This window comes from Bison bison, unplaced genomic scaffold (assembly GCF_000754665.1).
Source record: "Bison bison bison isolate TAMUID 2011002044 unplaced genomic scaffold, Bison_UMD1.0 scf7180017864233, whole genome shotgun sequence".
Classification (NCBI taxonomy): Eukaryota; Metazoa; Chordata; class Mammalia; order Artiodactyla; family Bovidae; genus Bison; species Bison bison.
The window spans coordinates 497,735-516,430 of record NW_011494805.1 but is presented as its reverse complement, the minus strand read 5'-3'; the positions used below and the strand labels follow the sequence as shown (position 1 = coordinate 516,430).

Genomic DNA, 18,696 nt, shown 5'->3' with positions numbered 1-18,696 from the left:
GCAGCAGCAGCAGCAACTGCTGTCTGTACTATGAAGTGGCATATGCGGTCCTATAAACGAATCCCTGCCTGGTGTGTTATGGGCTTATGGGAAAACAGATGTGAGGCAGAAATCTCAAACCTTACACCATCTTGTGATACAAGAAAACTCTCAGAATTTTAAACGTCAGAAGTTCCTAATTTAAAAAAAAATTACAGTGAATATAGAATGCTCTTTTGATAAGACATGAAGCTCGCTTGGTGGTGTTGATAGCAAATAGTTGTGGCTTGTGAACCATGGAGGAGGACTGGGAGGAACACTGTAGTTTTCCAAGTAAAACGGGAAAGCAGAGGTTGGTATCTGTGGCTTATTGATCTATTTCTCATTCCCCTGAACTGGCTTAAAACAGAAGCCCAGCTCTCCTGGCTTTGCGACTCGCCCTTTCTCGTATACCCACGTCTGCAGGACCCCGGCTGAGCTCGGGGGACACACGTGCTCTCCTGCTGGAGGAGGTTAGTTAGCCTGTGTCTTGTGTGCTCAGTCATGTCCCACTCGTTGTGACTCCATGGACTGCAGCCCACCAGGCTCCTCTGTCCATGGGGATGTTTCCATGCCCTCTCCACGGGATCTTCCCAACCCAGGGATCGACCCCACGTCTTTTGAGTCTTGCATTGGTTGATGGATTCTTTACACTTGAGCCTGGGAAACCACAGTTATCCTTAACCCATTCCAATGAGTGCTTTTTGGTTTTCAGTTCCCCAGAAAGCAGGCGGTTATCGGAAACTTGATTAAGCTCTTTTTTAAAGTGTTGTCTCTGTGTTCGCTAATGTGATTACTTTTGCCCTCTGGCTATTGCAAAATACATTTTCTCTCCTTTCAAAACTCCACAATACTTCAGGTTTTTCCTTTTCCTTTGCTACTTATAATCAGGATACTAACTCATGCTTTACTGAAGAGAAACAGCAGGCAGTCACATGGGTAAAACGAGAGACAGCTGTTGTGGGTTGTTCTTCCACCGTCGTTATGTTCAACTGGATGGGGCTTTCCACATTTAGCTGGTGTTACCCAACAGCATAACACTTAGCACCTGGTGAAAAACCGCGCATGAGCAAACAGAATTTTGATTTTAGTGACTTGACTCCTTATCTGTTCTAATTTGCGTGTTACAGGCAATGTTGCAACAGAGTATGTATATCAGCTTTCTTTTCCTCCCCATGTGATATTTGGAGTAGAATTTCCTTCATGTAAGAGTTTGTATTTTTTTTTTTCCAGTTCTTGTTTCTTCTATTCAACCTATTTTGATATGAGCGACGAGTCTAACAGTTCAGCTTGTCTTGCCCCCTCGAGTTCCCGGTCCCCTGCATGAGCTGTGAGTTTTATTTGGCTCCCTGTGTTTATGTTCTCTGAAGAAACAGAGATCTGGCTGTTAAACTCTCAAGGAACGGCAAATGGGCAGGACCGGGAAGTCTGATAGCTCCTGCTTCTGAAAGCCATTTGGTATAAAAGCCTCTACTCTGAATGCAAAATGGAGTGAGCCCCCGAGAGCAGGAGGAATTCAGTCCAACAACATATCCCTTTTAGGTCTACACGGGTCTGGAGGATTGGACAGCCCCTACGCGGCCAAATGGGCTCTCACTCAGCAAGTGAGAGTCTCAATGTTCTTACTGAATATTTAACAGTGGTCCCTTGGTATCTGTGGGCGAATGGTTCTGAGGACTCCCTGTGGATGCCAAAATCTGAAAACCCGAGTCCTTCACACTGTGGCATCAGAAGCCCTCTGCACCCGCTGGTTCTGCATCCATGGAAGTGCAGAGCTGACGCTATGACAGGCCCGTGTTTGTGGTCAGTCGTGTCCGAATCTTTGGGACCCAGTGGACTGGAGCCCACCAGGCTCCTCTGTCCACGGGGATTTCTAAACAAGAATATTGGAGCCGGTTGCCATTTTCACTTCCAGGGGATCTTCCCAACCAGGGATTGGACCTGCCGGGCATGGTTCTAGGTGCTTGAGGTACACCTGTTTTGGGGATACAGAAGCCCTCCCTGTGAAAGCTGCTCTAGCAGGAGCTGGGGGCTTTTTTCACACCCGCTCACACCCAACATCACACGTCTAAAGGAAGAGGTGGGGCTTCTTTCTGGCCCAAAAGTCTGAAACGTAACTGCCACTTCCTGGTGGCAGGTCACGGTTACTTTATTCTTGAATTTGTGATACATACGTACTGACTTTTTCTCCTCTAGTGGTGGCTAAGTCCATGGCCGCCTGAGCCGGGCTGCCTGGCTTCAAGTCCCGACGGCACCACTCAGCAGGTCTGTGACGTGGTCAGGTTTACTGCCGCCGCCTTGGGCCCATCTTTAAACGGGGAGGTAATCTTGTGTACAATATTGGTTGATGTAGGAATTAATTTTAATTTATATAAAGCAGCTGTGTTTGGTCCGTTAAAGGTGCTTAACAGCGATGCTTTATGTTTAATGTTACCTTTTCCCCCAGTGGACTTCAGCCATAGCTCACACAGTCACTCCAGCACCTGCAACCGCCAGGCGCAGGCATGCGCGTGCGGGTCGAGCCCCAGCTCCTTTCCACCCGTGACAGACGGCAGGCTCTTTGGTGCGTGTGAAGGTGTAGGGAAGACAGGTGACTTCTGCTCCCCAACGCCTGTATCAGGCTCAGTGTGTATTTGCTGCATGAGTGGGAGGAGTGGTCTGAAAGCCGCTCCTTGACTGGCTAGGGCACACCACCATAAAAACCCCAAACGCAGGGTCTTAGCTGCTGAATTTCCGGAGGAGACTTTGCTGGACACATTGATTCCAGCGGGGCAGTCGCAGCGCCCAGGACAGAGGAGAAGAGGGGCCAACAGGAGCTTCGTGGACACACAGCGTTGCAGGTTTCGGGGCGCAGACACGGAAAGCAGCAAGCTCTGTGGGACACAGAAGAAGGTGAAGCAGTGTGAAAGGAGCTCAGGCAAGCCCTGCCTTGCTGAGTTGGTGGGTTACATACAACAGTCCCTGAAAGGAGACGAGCGGAGGGCCTTGTCCCCAGGCGTCCAGAACCGGAGCTGAGCTGAGAAGACGGCGCTGACGGGCACTTGGCGACCACAGCTGCCACACCACCTGGGTCTGCTTTTCTCATTAAATGGGACACTGAACGAAGTAAGGCGCAGTTTTATTCTTATCATTTCCAACATTCAAATAGCACTATACAATAAAACAATTCTATAAAATGACATCTTACTGCAATTTCCTAATGAAGGGATACCCCTTCCCGACCTTTCCCCACAAACTTTCAGCCCCCAGAGCAGGCTTCCTTCCAGAAGGCAGCTATTGCTTCATCCTGCCCTGAGGAAGGAGTTTCAAGCACCACACCGTTATTTTCTGAAATTTTCTTCCTCCTACAGCCGATAATCCTCAGGTCTGAAAGACAAAAAACAGTGTTTATTTTTTTAACGACTTATTATTTCACTTTCTCCTGCCTGATGCAGGAAGATTATTTTTCTAATCTAAAATGAAAGTAACTGTTCACCAAGAAATATCTCCAAATATTATGTCTAAATTTTTGGTGAAAAACATTAAGGCCAAATTACTGCAAAGTAGAATAGTTCTGTGGCAATTTCCAAGTTCTTTTGAGAGTATAAATATAGGCTCCCATGTGCCCATACATGAATGTATGTACGAATAAGCCTGAATTCAATTTCCCCAAAGCCCTTTTAATAGAAAGGATTATACACAAAGATATGGACGGAGGAGCCTGGTAGGCTGCAGTCCATGGGGTCGCTAAGAGTTGGACACGACTGAGTGACTTCACTTTCCCTTTTCACTTTCATGCATTGGAGAAGGAAATGGCAACCCACTCCAGTGTTCTTGCCTGGAGAATCCCAGGGACGGGGGAAGACAGGTGGGCTGCCGTCTATGGGGTCGCACAGAGTCGGACACGACTGATGCGACTTAGCAGCAGCAGCAGCATATTCTGAATGAGCAAATACTTTATTTATATTATATCATACACTAACTTTAATTTTCAATATAATAGCAAACAAAACAACTGTGTGGACACTAGTCCTTTGGTGCTTTAATCACACGTCCATTTATTACATACATGTATGTGTATGTACATATACGGTCTCTTACTATGTACATACGTAAGGTCTTTTCTTCATTTATATATTTATAGGATTAATCTTACCTGACAGTTCCTTCTAGTAGTAAAATAAAACAACATTTTCAGAGAAATATTAATTTCAAAAATGGAGAAAATGAGGGAAAGGATCTTACAAAATGTAAGAAGTGTTTGTGTCTCATTATCTTTTACAGAGTGTAGTGTATTTGTGGGTACTGGACGCCTGCGGAATTTTCAGAAGGAATTTAGTAATAAGTAAACTAAATAGATATTTCTGAAACAACTGTAAAAATATTCGATAGTTTGAGTTCCTTTAAAAGGTGAAGTCTGTTTGCCCTGAAACAACTTATCTCATCCCTTCTACATTTATAGAGTATTAAAAAAAAAGACCAGACAGCCCAGACAGGAGGAGCAGCTTCTGGTATCTAAGTAAGTGAACGACCTAACACTTAAAAACTATCCAAACATGCTTCACCATCATCATTCTGTAACAAGAAGAGAAACTGCAGCATTTTGTGGCTGTTTTTGAAATCTCTTTTCAAATGTCTTTTCATACTGAATCCAAAGTCTGGGAATTTACAACTTGATACACAATAGCTGGAAGGGGCTCCAAAACTTGCCCTTTTAGTCTTGCGGGTGTGACTCCATACAGTCCAAGCTCCCAGTCGAGAGACACCAGTGCCTTTTAAGAAACAATTTCTTCTCCCATCCAGCTGGTTCACATAATTAAAAAAGGGAGGTGGTGATGCCACTGGAAGGAAAGCTAAGATTCTAACAAGGCGTCCTGACAAGGAGTTTCTACAATTCCACTCAAATTAAACGTGCTTAGCCACAGTCTGGTTGTTTCCACACCAAAAGTCAATTTATTCACAATGAGATGACGAAAGTACCTTTTGTTGGGACTTAGGAGTGAACTAGGAAGCATGTGTGAAGGCTGTGATCTGTCAGGTAAACATGCTGACTGTGACCTGAAGGAAAGGGGGCTAATGAAGCTCAATTCTGTGACCCTGTGGAGACAGTGCGGAGGATGGAGATGAGGCCCGTCAGGACTCAGGCAGGTGAGAGAGGAACGGAGGTGAGGACTTAAGAAAGGGAAGGGAGAGAGCGGAGGGACCGCAGAGGAAGGAGCTGCTGCAAAAGGACACTTCAAGGGCCACTATTAATCTTCAGCTTGAAGAACACGGGAAACGGCAATGCTATCTGTTTTTCAGGAGGGGGAATACAAGCAGAAGAACAGAGTTTGAAGGGAAGGAGCCTGGTTTTGTACATGCTATCTGGACATGGCAGGCAGCCAGTAAGCAGGATTTGGAGTTTAGGAGAAACGGGGAAAGAGAAAGACATCTGAGAGGCTCTAACAGTCTATGGCCACAGCGCCTGAAGGCCTGATCTCTAGAGAGGCTCTAACACAGACTGCTATCCCACCTCCCCAGTGGAAGCATTTTCACCAGCTCTCCACTCTGTCAGATTCAAACGTCTCAGAAGTCCACACAAACCAGCCTCCGTAATGGCCCCGGGTAACTGCTCTGAGTCATTGTTCCACACCCTGTCTCTTCTGGCCCCACGACACTCCCTGCTGCTGTCCAGATAAGAACTTTCACACCACTGGACTTGGGCACTTGGTATTTTCTGCATTTGAAATATCTCTTACATTTCCCTGCCTGGTGAGTGAAGTCGCTCAGTCGTGTCTGACTCTTTGCGACCCCATGGACTGTAGCCTATCAGGCTCCTCCATCCATGGGATTTTCCAGGCAAGAGTGCTGGAGTGGATTGCTGTTTCCTTCTCCAGGGGATCTTCCAGACCCAGGAATCGAACCCAGGTTTCCCGCATTGCAGGCAGACACTTTACCGTCTGTAGACTTGACTAATCCTGCAAAACCCACCCACAAAATCACATGTTCTGGGAAACCCTACACAACTCTTCCTTTCTGAGGCAGGGCTCTTTTCCCTGAGACTGCCAGGAACTCCATGCTTGCTTCTATTACAGTTTCTCAAACTGCGCTTGCCCTACGTAAATGAGTCAATACTGCTCTGAATGTAAACAATATTTGGTGTTTATGTAGATTAACAGTGCCGGGTGCTTAGATGCCGTGAAGTACATTAACTACCCCACAGGAACAGTCTCATGTTACCCTCCTAGCCACACAGTGAGAAAGACAGTGTCGTCAACCCCACACAGCTGACCAGGCGGGCCCTCAGAGGAGCTGAGGGACCGAAGGACGTGCAGCCGGCAGGGAAGGGCAGCGCCCCACCGCAGACCTCTGACCCCTGCTCGCAAGCCCCGTTCTGTTCATGTGTCCCATCACGGAAGGCACAGTCCCGACATGATCCGTCTCATGTGTCCAGCAATTAGGACAGCACCCTGCACGCTGTGGAGGCGTTAAGACACTCGTCATTGTAGTGACCGCCTTGCAAACGTTACCGCGCTCACAAAGTCACCCTTTCCTCTTTCGGAATCTTTTGCAGGTGGTTAACTGGCTTCCGAGGTGGGGCTGGTGTCAAGAACAGTATCGTGGCCAAGGGACTAGATATTTTAGATGTTAGCAGGGCTAGAAAAATCAACTTATGTAGGAGGCAATTAAAAATACTACATGGCTTCAGGAGGCACCCCCGTGGGAAGAAGGAGGTGTTTGTGTTAAATGTGGTTCTGCCTTTCTCTCCGCCCACACCAATGGAAGCGGGGACACACACTACGCGCTGGGCCCGCTCACTCCCTTCCACCAACAGCAGGCCCACCCGGCGAGAACGGGAAGGGAGGGCCATGTGCCTGAGCGCATCTCCAACAGCAGCGGGCATGCGAATCACTTGCAGATTTTGATTCAGTTAAGTCTGTAAAAGGTCATGACTCTGCGTTTCTAACAAGCTCCCCTGTGGTGCAAGTCTGGTCCATGGACCTCAGACCTCCCACAGAGCTATTCCTAAGACAGAGGAGGTGACTGAAGATGCTGAAGAAGCACTTTCGGTAGAAATTTCTAAAGCTATGCCGCGCCTAATAGAAAACAACACAATTCCTTATTAGCAAGAGATTTTCCCAGTTGATATATAGCACCCTTCTGGCTCTTTACCCACCAGAGGACTCTCTTAATAGGCAGTTTTATGCTTTTCTGACACAACAACAGCTAACTATAAATTATGATAACATCTACAGAGGCTGGATACTAAAATTCCTTTGACATCTGTCATCAAAGAAAGATTAACTGTAGCTTTAACTGAGTGAATGTCACTGTATTAAGGTTCTTTAAATTTTTAAAACTGTATTAGTTTAAAAGCTAATGTATGTACAGCAACATTACCTTAATCAGAACTGAATTCTCAGATGTTGCTACACGTTTATCCTATTTTATGTTTAGATCTACGTACTCTCCTTTCTAGATTAAGTAATTTTTAAAAGCAAGAAATCTGGCAACTAGTATATTCCTTTTCAGCCTACAGATACTTAAATGCTGTTTGAAACTTTAATGAACTTTAATGAAATGGCTTGATCTTTTGCCAGATAGATGACAGGTAATTTAGTCTGTATTAGCCATAGTTCTTTGTTTCATTGCAAATACAATGTATGAAGTTTTGAACTAGCAGATATTTACACTGGTAACACATTTGGAAATAAGGGCTTCCCAGGTGGCTCAGTGCTACAGAATCCGGCTGCCAATGCAGGAGACGTGGGATGGATCTCTGGTCCAGAAAGATCCCCTGGAGGGGGAAATGGCAAATCATTCCAGTATTCTTGCCTGAAGAACCCCATGGACAGAGAAGCCCGCTGGATTTCAGTCCATGGAGTTGCAGAGAGTCAGACAGGACTTAGCGACTGAACAACAACAATCTGTAAATAATAACCGCTTTCATTTTACAATAGTTTAGAACCTCAGGAAAACTTTGGAGACATTTCATGTGCTGTTATAAAAAGCTAAGACCTATTAATTCTTAATAGAAAGTTATTGATAGAAATAAAACTTAAATTAATGAAATTAGCATGGTCTTTTCTTTATATATGTAATACAAAGTATCCAAAATTGGGTACACCAGAGTTGCACCAAAGTAGACTGTTGAGAGAAAATTCTAGTTTAGCTAGAGGCATTAAGCAATATTTAAATAAGCAACAAAGACCAAGATATGAATTCATCACACAATGAATTAAAAGTCAATTCCTCTTTAAGGGAGGTACGAGTCCACTCATTCAGTCTCCTTCAACCAAGATTCCTGAGCACCAGGTCCACCTTGGGTGCGGGAAACAGCAGAGCGAGGCGCAGCCTGTCTTGAGAGCGCTTTTAACAGAGGGAGACACACACACACCGACCTCTGAAGAGAAAGCTCAAAGTCTGACGTTCTCATACACGCATTTAGGGTTTACTTGGAGATTAACGAATCTTCAAAGAGTTTGCCTACGTTAAGACTTTCTCAATTCATTTTCTAAAGTGTGCTAAACTTCATAGGTATTCAATGCTTTACAGCAACAACTCACTTAGAGCTTAATACTTGTCACCAGCAGAAAACTGCCTTTAAAAGCAATGTAGCTTTGCACAATAATATCACTTTTTTCGAATGAAGACACAAAGGCCTCTGGGAGCTGTAGAAAGTATCCTATGTGCTTGTGGTTGCTTGGGCATCTGAAATCATACCACAGCTCACATGGTTCCCCATTTTCTATAGCAAATCCTTTACCACACGAATCCTCATGCAAAACACTAGCTGCCACTCGCCAAGTTACATAAGCACAACACTGTCACTCGCTAAAATGAAGCAGACACATCTCAAAAATGAAGACACTCAAGTTCAGAACACAAAAATGCTAAGAAACCAACACATCTGTATTATCTTGAAACTGGGGACATTTCTATGAAGAATCTTCTGAGTTCAGGAAAAATCTTTTTGGGAATTTTAGCTTTCATTGTAAAATGGCAGAAAAAAATGCATTTGGTTTTTGAATAAAATGAAACATAAAGCTATAAAACACATGGTTTATACTGTAGTTCAAATAGAGAGACAACAGTGTTCATCCCATTACGATGAATTTATTTTCCAAAGGAAAAAGAGCATTCAAATTTCTGTTGTAAATTCATGAAACTGAGTATAACTTAGTTCAGTTCAGTTCAGTCGCTCAGTCGTGTCCGACTCTTTGCAACCCCATGAGTCGTAGCACGCCAGGCCTCCCTGTCCATCACCAACTCCCGGAGTTCACTCAGACTCACGTCCATCGAATCAGTGATGCCATCCAGCCATCTCATCCTCTGTCGTCCCCTTCTCCTCCCGCCCCCAATCCCTCCCAACATCAGAGTATTTTCCAATGAGTCAACTCTTCGCATGAGGTGGCCAAAGTCCTGGAGTTTCAGCTTTAGCATCATTCCTTCCAAAGAAATCCCAGGGCTGATCTCCTTTAGGATGGACTGGTTGGACCTCCTTGCAGTCCAAGGGACTCTCAAGAGTCTTCTCCAACACCACAGTTCAAAAGCATCAATTCTTCACAGAGTATAACTTAAGTGTAATAAATTTCAAAAATATTTTACTCTCCTTTAGGCTTTATATCTTTTCACTTTTAAATAATAAGTAAAATGCTTACTCCAAGAAAACAGTTAAAAGACTAGGATAAAATCTGGATAGTGGAATAATCTTAAGAGATATAAACGGTCAGGTTGACAGAGTTTTAAGTCACTTTCACTGGAAGAATGCAATTATTTAGAATAAATCATCCCAGGAAATCTGGGATCCAAGTTCATATTCCTTGAACTGAAGATGGCAGCTGTACAGGTAACAGGCAGAGCAAGCGTGCTGCCAGGCTCGTTCACCCAGACACTGCCAGGAGCCGACCAGGAAGTGCTCAGTGGGGACTCCTTTAAAACCAAGCGCACTCTCAGGCACAGTGGGCACTGCCAGGCTCGTTCACCCAGACACTGCCAGCAGCCGACCAGGAAGTGCTCAGTGGGGACTCCTTTAAAACCGAGTGCACTCCCAGGCACAGTGGGCACTGCTCAGCCGTAAGAAGGACGGCGCACTGCCACCTGTAGCGACGTGGTCACGCTGCCGCCGCCGCCAAGTCACTTCAGTCGTGTCCGACTCATCATACTAAGCAGAGACAACAGCACATGATATCACTTGTGTGTGGAATCCAAAAAATGATACAGATGAACTTATTTGCAAAATGGAAAGAGACTCACAGACCAGAAAACAAACTTATGGTTACCAAACGGGAAAAGCGGGGAGGGGTAAATTAGGTCAGGGTTCACACACACACTGCTGTGTGCCTGGTCAGTCGTGTCCACTCTTCGCGACCCATGGACTGCAGCCTGCCAGGCTCCTTGTCCATGGGGTTCTCCAGGCAAGAACACTGGAGTGGGTGGCCATGCCCTCCTCCAGGAGATCTTCCCGACCCAGGGACTGAACCCTGGTCTCCTGCATTGCAGGCAGATTCTTTACCAGCTGAGCCACAGGGAAGCCCATACACACAGTTATATATAAAACAGATAATCAACAAGGACCTACTGTACAGCACAGGGAACTCGACTCAATGCTCTGTAATAACCTATGTGGGGAAAGAATCTGAACAAGAATAGGCGTGTGTGTGTAACTGGATCACTGTGCTGTACATCTGAAACTAACACAGCACGTAAATGAAGCATGCTCCAATATAAAAAAAGACTGTCTGACTTCTTTAAAACGCAAATTGTTTTCAATAAAAATGAATAGGAATTATTGTTGCACTCAACTGTCACTTTTAAGTCATAGCTCTATTGGCTAGGGAATATAAATGATTTGGTTTTGGTTTCTTACACAGAGACTGCTTTTTATTTTAGCAACCAGTCCTAATGTGTTCCTATCCAAAAGAACAGTATAGTTTAGAAGGCTTGATTTGAGCAAAGTTCAGGACTGGAAATGCTGAGGTCTATGGTTTAGGCCAGTGCTGAGCTGGTTGAAATGATGGAAAAGCTGGAACGTAAACTTGCTCCCCGAGTCCAGCCAATAACTTCTGACTGTGAAGTGCAGCAAAATTAAGTTAAATCTTGCAGGAAAATGCCACATGACTAGACTAGCGTACAATTATGGAAAATCTTGAAGATGCCCAGATCCCAGTTCTTTATGGGTTTTGAAAAGGTAAAACTCCTCTCCACTGTCTTGAATTAAGTCTCTGACCTGAAGCACATTTTTAGAAAGCCATAGGTGAAATTACTGTTATTTTTTAAGGGGCAGATTTGGGGGATGAACAGCTTCCACACAGAAGGGCGAGTAGAAAGCTCATGCCCCGGCCTCCTCCAGGCTGCGTACTGCCTGGACGGGATGCTCACCAGGCCCCTCTGCTGTGCTTCCACTCCTGGCTCTGTCTTCCTTTCTACAGAGCTGTACAGGTGAACCGTGACACTGCCTAAGTCTAACCCTGCTTCCAGCAAGGACGACTGCGGGGCCCGGCACCCTCGCAGCCTCCCCCGGCCCAGGCCCACTTCTAAGGGCGCTCTGTGGGCAGTGTCAGACCAGGGGCTGGGTTCTCATCCCACAGGCTGTCTTCAAGCATTCACGAAGGCTGAGACTTTCCACACTTAGCTTCTCTGCAAAGGTGGGGGCTATGCTTAAAATAAAGCATTACGGATTTAACGGGTGAGGAGTAAAAAAACACATTTCTTTTTTGGTTTTGTTTCATCATTCTGTGGATACTGTGAAGCAATTCAAGTTGAAATTTTCCTTACACCTAGTTTTTTCCAAAGAAAAGCTCTCCTACAGAATTTTGAAAAACTGAAAATTAAAAAAGTTTCAAATGAAACAAGTTTTATTTTTACCCTACATAATGAAAAATTTCCATTACAGTGACAGCATTATAATTTCCATGATTGTTGTGGTTTTGTAACGTTGGCAAAACCTCAATGATCCTGGAAATAATTATTGACAGAATTAAAATAAGCTGACCGTTTGAAAGCTACAAACTCAGGCAACTGAACTGTGAGAAGAGATAGTGCTATTTTCTCTCTGAGAAACAAGGTCTAAGTGCATACCCTATGATCACCATGTTCATATGGCGAATGCGTAAGGAAATGCCAAATAAAACTTTATAACACACTCTGACCTAACTTTCTCTGACACAGTTTTTATATCCATGAGATATAAAAAATACTAATACACCAAGGATACACACTAATTTAACTGAGGTGCATGGATGATACTTCTCATCTGAGAAAATGGCTTTAGTCATACAACATATTTAGAGTTTCCTCATAAACACCAGTTTCTTTCTGTCTTGTATACCATTTTTTTTAAAAAATAAACAACCAGCATAAGAAAATCTAGAGTATGCTGAAGTTAGCCCTGAGGGAATGTAACTTTTTAAGTGATTTAAAATGATTAGCTATTCAATTAAGATTAATACAATTTTGTTAGTCACCTACTGGGTGACTTGGTTTCAAGGTCATTCAAAGCTTAGTCTGACAACTGTTATTGCTGCTCAAAAGATTTTCATCTCTAACAGAAAAGCTAAAGAGCTTACACTGAACCAAAAGCTAATGATAGCTTCAATTATGAAATGTACCTTTTTATACTATAAATGTGTTTGGTTTTATTGCTAGGGAAACAGAAACCAGAGCAAGCTATTTTCATGTCTATTTATTTATGGTGCAATCTAGGGACATTCATCTCAGTCAAGTCTCTACAGGTTACCTGTCATATCTATCTTGAATAATTTCCAATTACTACATTCCAAAGGAAGATTATACTCTTGCCTTAGCTATTTTGGGTGGAACAAAAGAATATTTTAAGTTGGTTCCTTCTCTAAAAGGAGAAAAAAATTTTTTTCTCATAAAAGCCAATCTATTAGTAATGGGGAATGCCATTTTTAAGGACGGCATGGTGTGTCAAATATTTTAATTGTGATCCTAATATATATCCTATTTTATACTTGAACTTTATTAAGCAGTAAACAACTAAAACAGCACAGTCCATTAAAGTAGTCACTAGCCACATGAGGGGCTTCCCTGGTGGCTCAGTGGTCAAGAACCCGCCTGCAATGCAGGAGACATGGGCTCAGTCCCTGGATGGGGAAGGTCCCCTGGAGAAGGAGGTGGCAACCCCCTCCAGTGTTCTCGCCTGGGAAATCCCATGGACAGAGGAGCCTGGTGGGCTACAGTCCACGGGGTCACAAAAGAGACACGACTTAGCGACTGAACAACAAGCCACATGAAGCTACTAAAACTTAAGTCAAATTACATACGTAAACTTGAAAATTCAATTCCGAGATACACTAGCCACAGTGTAAGCATTCAAGAGTCACAGAAGCCAGCAGCTACTGTACTAGCTCAGCTATGCATCAACGTGAAAAGTCTGTCAGACGGCCCTGACCTAAAGGAGCATCTGTTTCTTAGGCAATACGTTTTTGGTTGATACAAAGATGTATATATACATTTTTCCTGGTCATATGCATTCCGTGACTTAAAAAAAAAAAATTAGACTTGGTGTCAGCTCTAATACTCAGAAGAATAAAATGTTGAACAATTTAATGGCTAGTATACCTGTAATTGCAGTAAGTGTATACTCATATAAGTTAACAGATACTGTGTGGTAGTGGTGAGGAAAGATCAACTTTATTAAAGCTCACAGGAAAGCCTGGTGTCTGATGTGTATTCCTGCCACAGGGAAACCTGAATGGAAAGAAGGGGCAGGAAAATCCATTCCCAGAATAATACCTCAAACGTGGATCAGGCAGCTCCAAGTTTCACTAAAAGTCTCCTTAAAATAATTCTAGAAAAGCCCTTTCTACTTCCCTTAATATAAAGAAGGCACTCAGTCAGCTTCTAGCTTGTTTTAAATGAGCCAGGAACATTTAGCAATAGAACAGGCAGTTTGATCAGTGCTCTTTCAACACTGACTATAATTTGTTGTGGACGGTTATTACACCATTATGCTGGTGTAACTCACTTAGCACATACTTCAGAACATGAACGACACGCATGGCCACAAGCATAACGTGTGTGTGGTCACGCAACTAAAGACCACCTTTGGCGTCTCCAGGCTCTAAAAAAAGACCTGTTTCCCATCTCGGCAAGAATTATGACAGGGTTTCTGTAAGAAAATCAGGTATGAGATATTTAGATTTACAGAATAAAACTGGTATCATATCTTAAAGCCACTGAAGATCATGCTTGTGGGGGGAAAAAATCGTGTAATCGGGAAAAGGTACAGCGATACCGTATTTCGCGCAAAATCATGATTCCCCGAGTTTGTAAAACATACAAACACACATACACAGCACAAAAACTAACACAGAAACAGGAAGCGAGCACACCAAAATGTTAAGTGTGGCGACATTGTTTACCTACATTTATATCTTATTTTTATTTTCTGCAATGAACATTTAGTAAAACCCCCAAATTAAAACATTTTTTCAACTGAGTGCCTGAGTCTGCTTTTTCCAGAGTTATTACGTTTGAAGTAAATGTTGTCTATGTTACATGCAGTCTATTTTATTGTGAATTTTTAGTAAATAAAAGGTTTCAGACTGGTAAATTTAAGCTAATAAATGATTTCTAGAAGTTAAGGATTAATTTAAATTCCACATCTCCTTTAAAGAACTTTTAAAAATGTTAACATCTTCCTAGAAGAACGTTCTGTGTTTACGTGGGCTGAGTTTAACCATAAATGTAACTTCTATGTAGTCTAACTAGGAAAAGGTAGGTTGGATACGTCTTCAGTAAATGACCATGCAAATCTCTAAGAACAACTTAAAATGATTTGTCCTAAATGTAAATTTCATGAAAGTATCAATAGCTTTATATCTTATAAAGATTATTTTTACCTCATTTATAAAACCTGATAAAAAAGATACTCTATTTCTTCATTTATTCATTCATTAAGTATGTGCTGAGTGCCTACCTGATGAGTCACTGTGATCAGTGCTAACCAGACAACATATGTTTAACTGCATGAGATTAAATACAGTAAAATAATTTATTCTTTTATAACAAGACCCTATGTAGGTGGCCTAACCCAGCTCAAGGATTACAGGGAAGAAGGTGCGTTTACCAGGCTTCATCGTGTGTATCCCTTTGGCACCTATCACACTTACAGCGCATGGCATAACTCAACAGCAGTCCGTAGACTGAGTGACGTGAGTACCCTAGTGGCAGCCCCTCCAATGCGTGTCCTGCTTACTGCAGCCTCTCGCACAGCAGAGAGTGCTCATACTATTTGTTGCAAAAGACAATGAAAGTTTGTTTTTGTGGAAAGAACACAGGACTGGAATTAGTTTCAAATTCAGGCTGTACTACAATCAGCCAAACCTCTGACTCAGTCTTAAAAACAGGAAGGACACATTTCTCTTACTGGCCAGAGAATTACATACGGCGTATGTAAACCATCTAGCAGAGTGCTGGGCGATTTGAAAGTACTAATATAACTGATCACTAATAATACTATTTTGCTCATTATTTGCAGACTTAATAAAGGTGAACCTTGAAATAAGTCAGCAAAGTCAAAAACATTTAAAATAGAATACTCTAAAGACTTGTACTCTACTCTAAAGACTTGCCGAAGAATTGATGCTTTTGAACTGTGGTGTTGGAGAAGACTCTTGAGAGTCCCTTGGACTGCAAGGAGATCCAACCAGTCCATTCTGAAGGAGATCAGCCCTGGGATTTCTCTGGAAGGAATGATGCTAAAGCTGAAACTCCAGTACTTTGGCCACCTCATGCGAAGAGTTGACTCACTGGAAAAGACTCTGATGCTGGGAGGGATTGGGGGCAAGAGGAGAAGGGGACGACAGAGGATGAGATGGCAGGATGGCATCACTGACTCGATGGACATGAGTCTGAGTGAACTCCAGGAGTTGGTGATGGACAGGGAGGCCTGGCGTGCTGCGCTTCATGGGGTTGCAAAGAGTCGGACACGACTGAGCAACTGAACTGAACTGATAGCACAAAGTCATGGAAGAGCTAAATGGCATAAAAGGGGTGCCAGTTCTGTACAGTCTGTTACTGAGAGCCCAGCACTGTGAAGGGAGAAGAACGTAAGCTGAGGAGGTGACGAAGAGCCTGGCAGGCCAGGCAAAGCCGCCTAGAAACAGCGAGATGGGAGTCGTGTGTGACCTAGGCAGGCTTCTGGCCACAGGCGGAAGACACTGCACAGGGGAGGGGAGCGGTGTTTCTTCTTTTACTCCTCTACTTGGACAGACTGTGCAAGCGTCCAGAACAGATGACTCTCATTGGATCTCATTCTTGGCTTAGTGAAGCAATCCCGAAAATGCAGAATTACTCGGTTTTAGGTAAAGACAATTCATTTATCATTCCAAGAGACTATAATCAATCCAAGTTATGTTATTCCAAACAAAATATCTGATAATTTATAGGCCCCTATGAACATCCTTGCACTTACCTAGCAAAGTCTTAGGACTTTGAGACTTCTGGTTCTACCACCTACAGCTAGAGTTTATTTGTAGGGAAAAGCCGCAAAAAGTATCCAAGGGAGTGAAAAAAGTTCGTACTTCCCACCTTCAAGGACCTTATCATTTGGATAGGCAAATAGGAAACACTGAACTCAGGTTAAAAAGACAATAAAAACAAAGACGGGAAGGAAAAGAAGACTTACGGAGACCAAACTCTTGGGAAAGCCTCTATTTCTTCTTGTGTGTACTCATCTAGACGTCTGGGCACTTTTCGTGGTTGAGGAAGCTCTTCTGTTAAATTCTTAAGAATATCTTCTGGTATATCCTAGATCAAACAAAAATTTAGGCTTACTTTCTTCAAATCCATTCTTAGTAATTAGCAATTCTTGTGTGTAAGTGTGTTAGTCCCTTAGTTGTGTCTGCCTCTTTGCAATCCCATGGACTGTAGCCGCCAGGCTCCTCTGTCCATGGCGTTCTCCAGGCAAGAATACTGGAGTGGGTAGACGTTCTCTTCTCAAGGGGATCTTCCTGACCCAGGGATCAAACCTGAATCCCCTGTATTGCAGGCAGATGCTTTATCCTCTGAGCCACCAGGGAAGCCCTTAGTAATTCTTAGTAAGTATTAAGAAATAATAAATAGAAGAATGTTTACAATAACACATTTTATATTTTAATCTTGACAAACATTTCTAATGATGAATCAGACATCTTCAATTTTGACAAGTATCTGGTCACTAAATTCTACTTTTTCTGAATATTGTTTAATTTTTTCCTCCTCCTTTCAACAGCAAAAAAAGCACTGCCCTGGATCCTTCTCATAATGTTTCATCTGATGACTGTTTGTACGAGGTCTGTTGCTTCCAGTGCCACAACCTTTTTCAATTTATGCTTCATGTTTTTGCCAAAAAAACCTTTCAAAAATGAAAATCTGCTGGATCCTTGAGTCATTTAGCCAGCAAGCATTTACTGAACTCCTTCTATGAACCAGAAATTGTGCTAGGGGATGATATAGAAAGAAAAATCTAAAGATCATGGTTCTAAAGGCTTCCGATTTTTAAGAAGTTACTCCTTGGTTAAGAATCTCTCCGGACGCAGCTCTAACTACCGGGCCACACCAGTGTGCTCACTCCCAGCCCCTCCAAGGCTCCTTGTCCACAAGGGCCAGCGCTCCTGAGCAAGCCCTCCCAGCGCTGGTCCACGCTGAAACCCCCGTGCCTTTACTCAGGGCGCCTTCCAGAGCTGATTCCCGCTGGGCATACTGCCGAGGCTTCAGAAAAATGAAAGGAAAGGTAAGATGTGAAAAAGTCTGAACCTGAGTAAACGAAAAGCAGACTAAAGAGTAAAGCACATATTTGAGAGGCATCTTGAGAGAACTGCACTAAATAAGGGGAATGATAAAATGAAGAGCATGGATAACCGAAAGAACTGACATTTATATTGTGCTCCTGGAACAGAAGTAAGGCAAAGGAATCATACTGTGGATCTGGATGATAGGTTAATTCAGGAGCGTCTACTGAAGGAACAATAAGATATCAATACTTAGTGTCCTGTGGGCATTTCCACAGGGACTGCAGATATAATTACCTCTTTTTAGTTTTAGTGTGTTCCTAACTCTTGAGGAATCTGTATGCAGGTCAGGAAGCAACAGTTAGAACTGGACATGGAACAACAGACTGGTTCCAAATAGGAAAAGGAGTACGTCAAGGCTGTATATTGTCACCCTGTTTATTTAACTTATATGCAGAGTACATCATGAGAAACACTGGGCTGGAAGAAGCACAAGCTGGAATCAAGATTGCCGGGAGAAACATCAATAACCTCAGATATGCAGATGACACCACCCTTATGGCAGAAAGTGAAGAGGAACTAAAAAGCCTCTTGATGAAGGTGAAAGTGGAGAGTGAAAAAGTTGGCTTAAAGCTCAACATTCAGAAAACGAAGATCATGGCATCCGGTCCCATCACTTCATGGGAAATAGATGGAGAAACAGTGGAAACAGTGTCAGACTTTATTTTTCTGGGCTCCAAAATCACTGCAGATTGTGACTGCAACCATGAAATTAAAAGACGCTTACTCCTTGGAAGGAAAGTTATGACCAACCTAGATAGCATATTCAAAAGCAGAGACATTACTTTGCCAACAAAGGTTCGTCTAGTCAAGGCTATGGTTTTTCCAGTGGTCATGTACGGATGTGAGAGCTGGACTGTGAAGAAGGCTGAGCGCCGAAGAATTGATGCTTTTGAACTGTGGTGTTGGAGAGTCCCTT

General features: G+C 43.3%; 1 protein-coding gene across 1 annotated transcript in view; it reads right to left on the bottom strand.

Annotated features, from left to right (window-relative positions):
- Nucleotides 1-3,121: 3,121 nt before the first annotated feature.
- The window catches only part of MRPL13 (mitochondrial ribosomal protein L13), a 41,076-nt gene continuing 25,501 nt past the window's right edge, over nt 3,122-18,696 (bottom strand). The window contains exons 6-7 of the mRNA XM_010846185.1: nt 16,634-16,755; nt 3,122-3,384 (exon numbers count right to left, since the gene is read on the bottom strand). Coding sequence (XP_010844487.1) covers nt 3,363-3,384; nt 16,634-16,755 — 144 coding nt within the window. The 3' untranslated portion in view covers nt 3,122-3,362. The remainder of the gene's footprint in view (nt 3,385-16,633; nt 16,756-18,696) is intronic.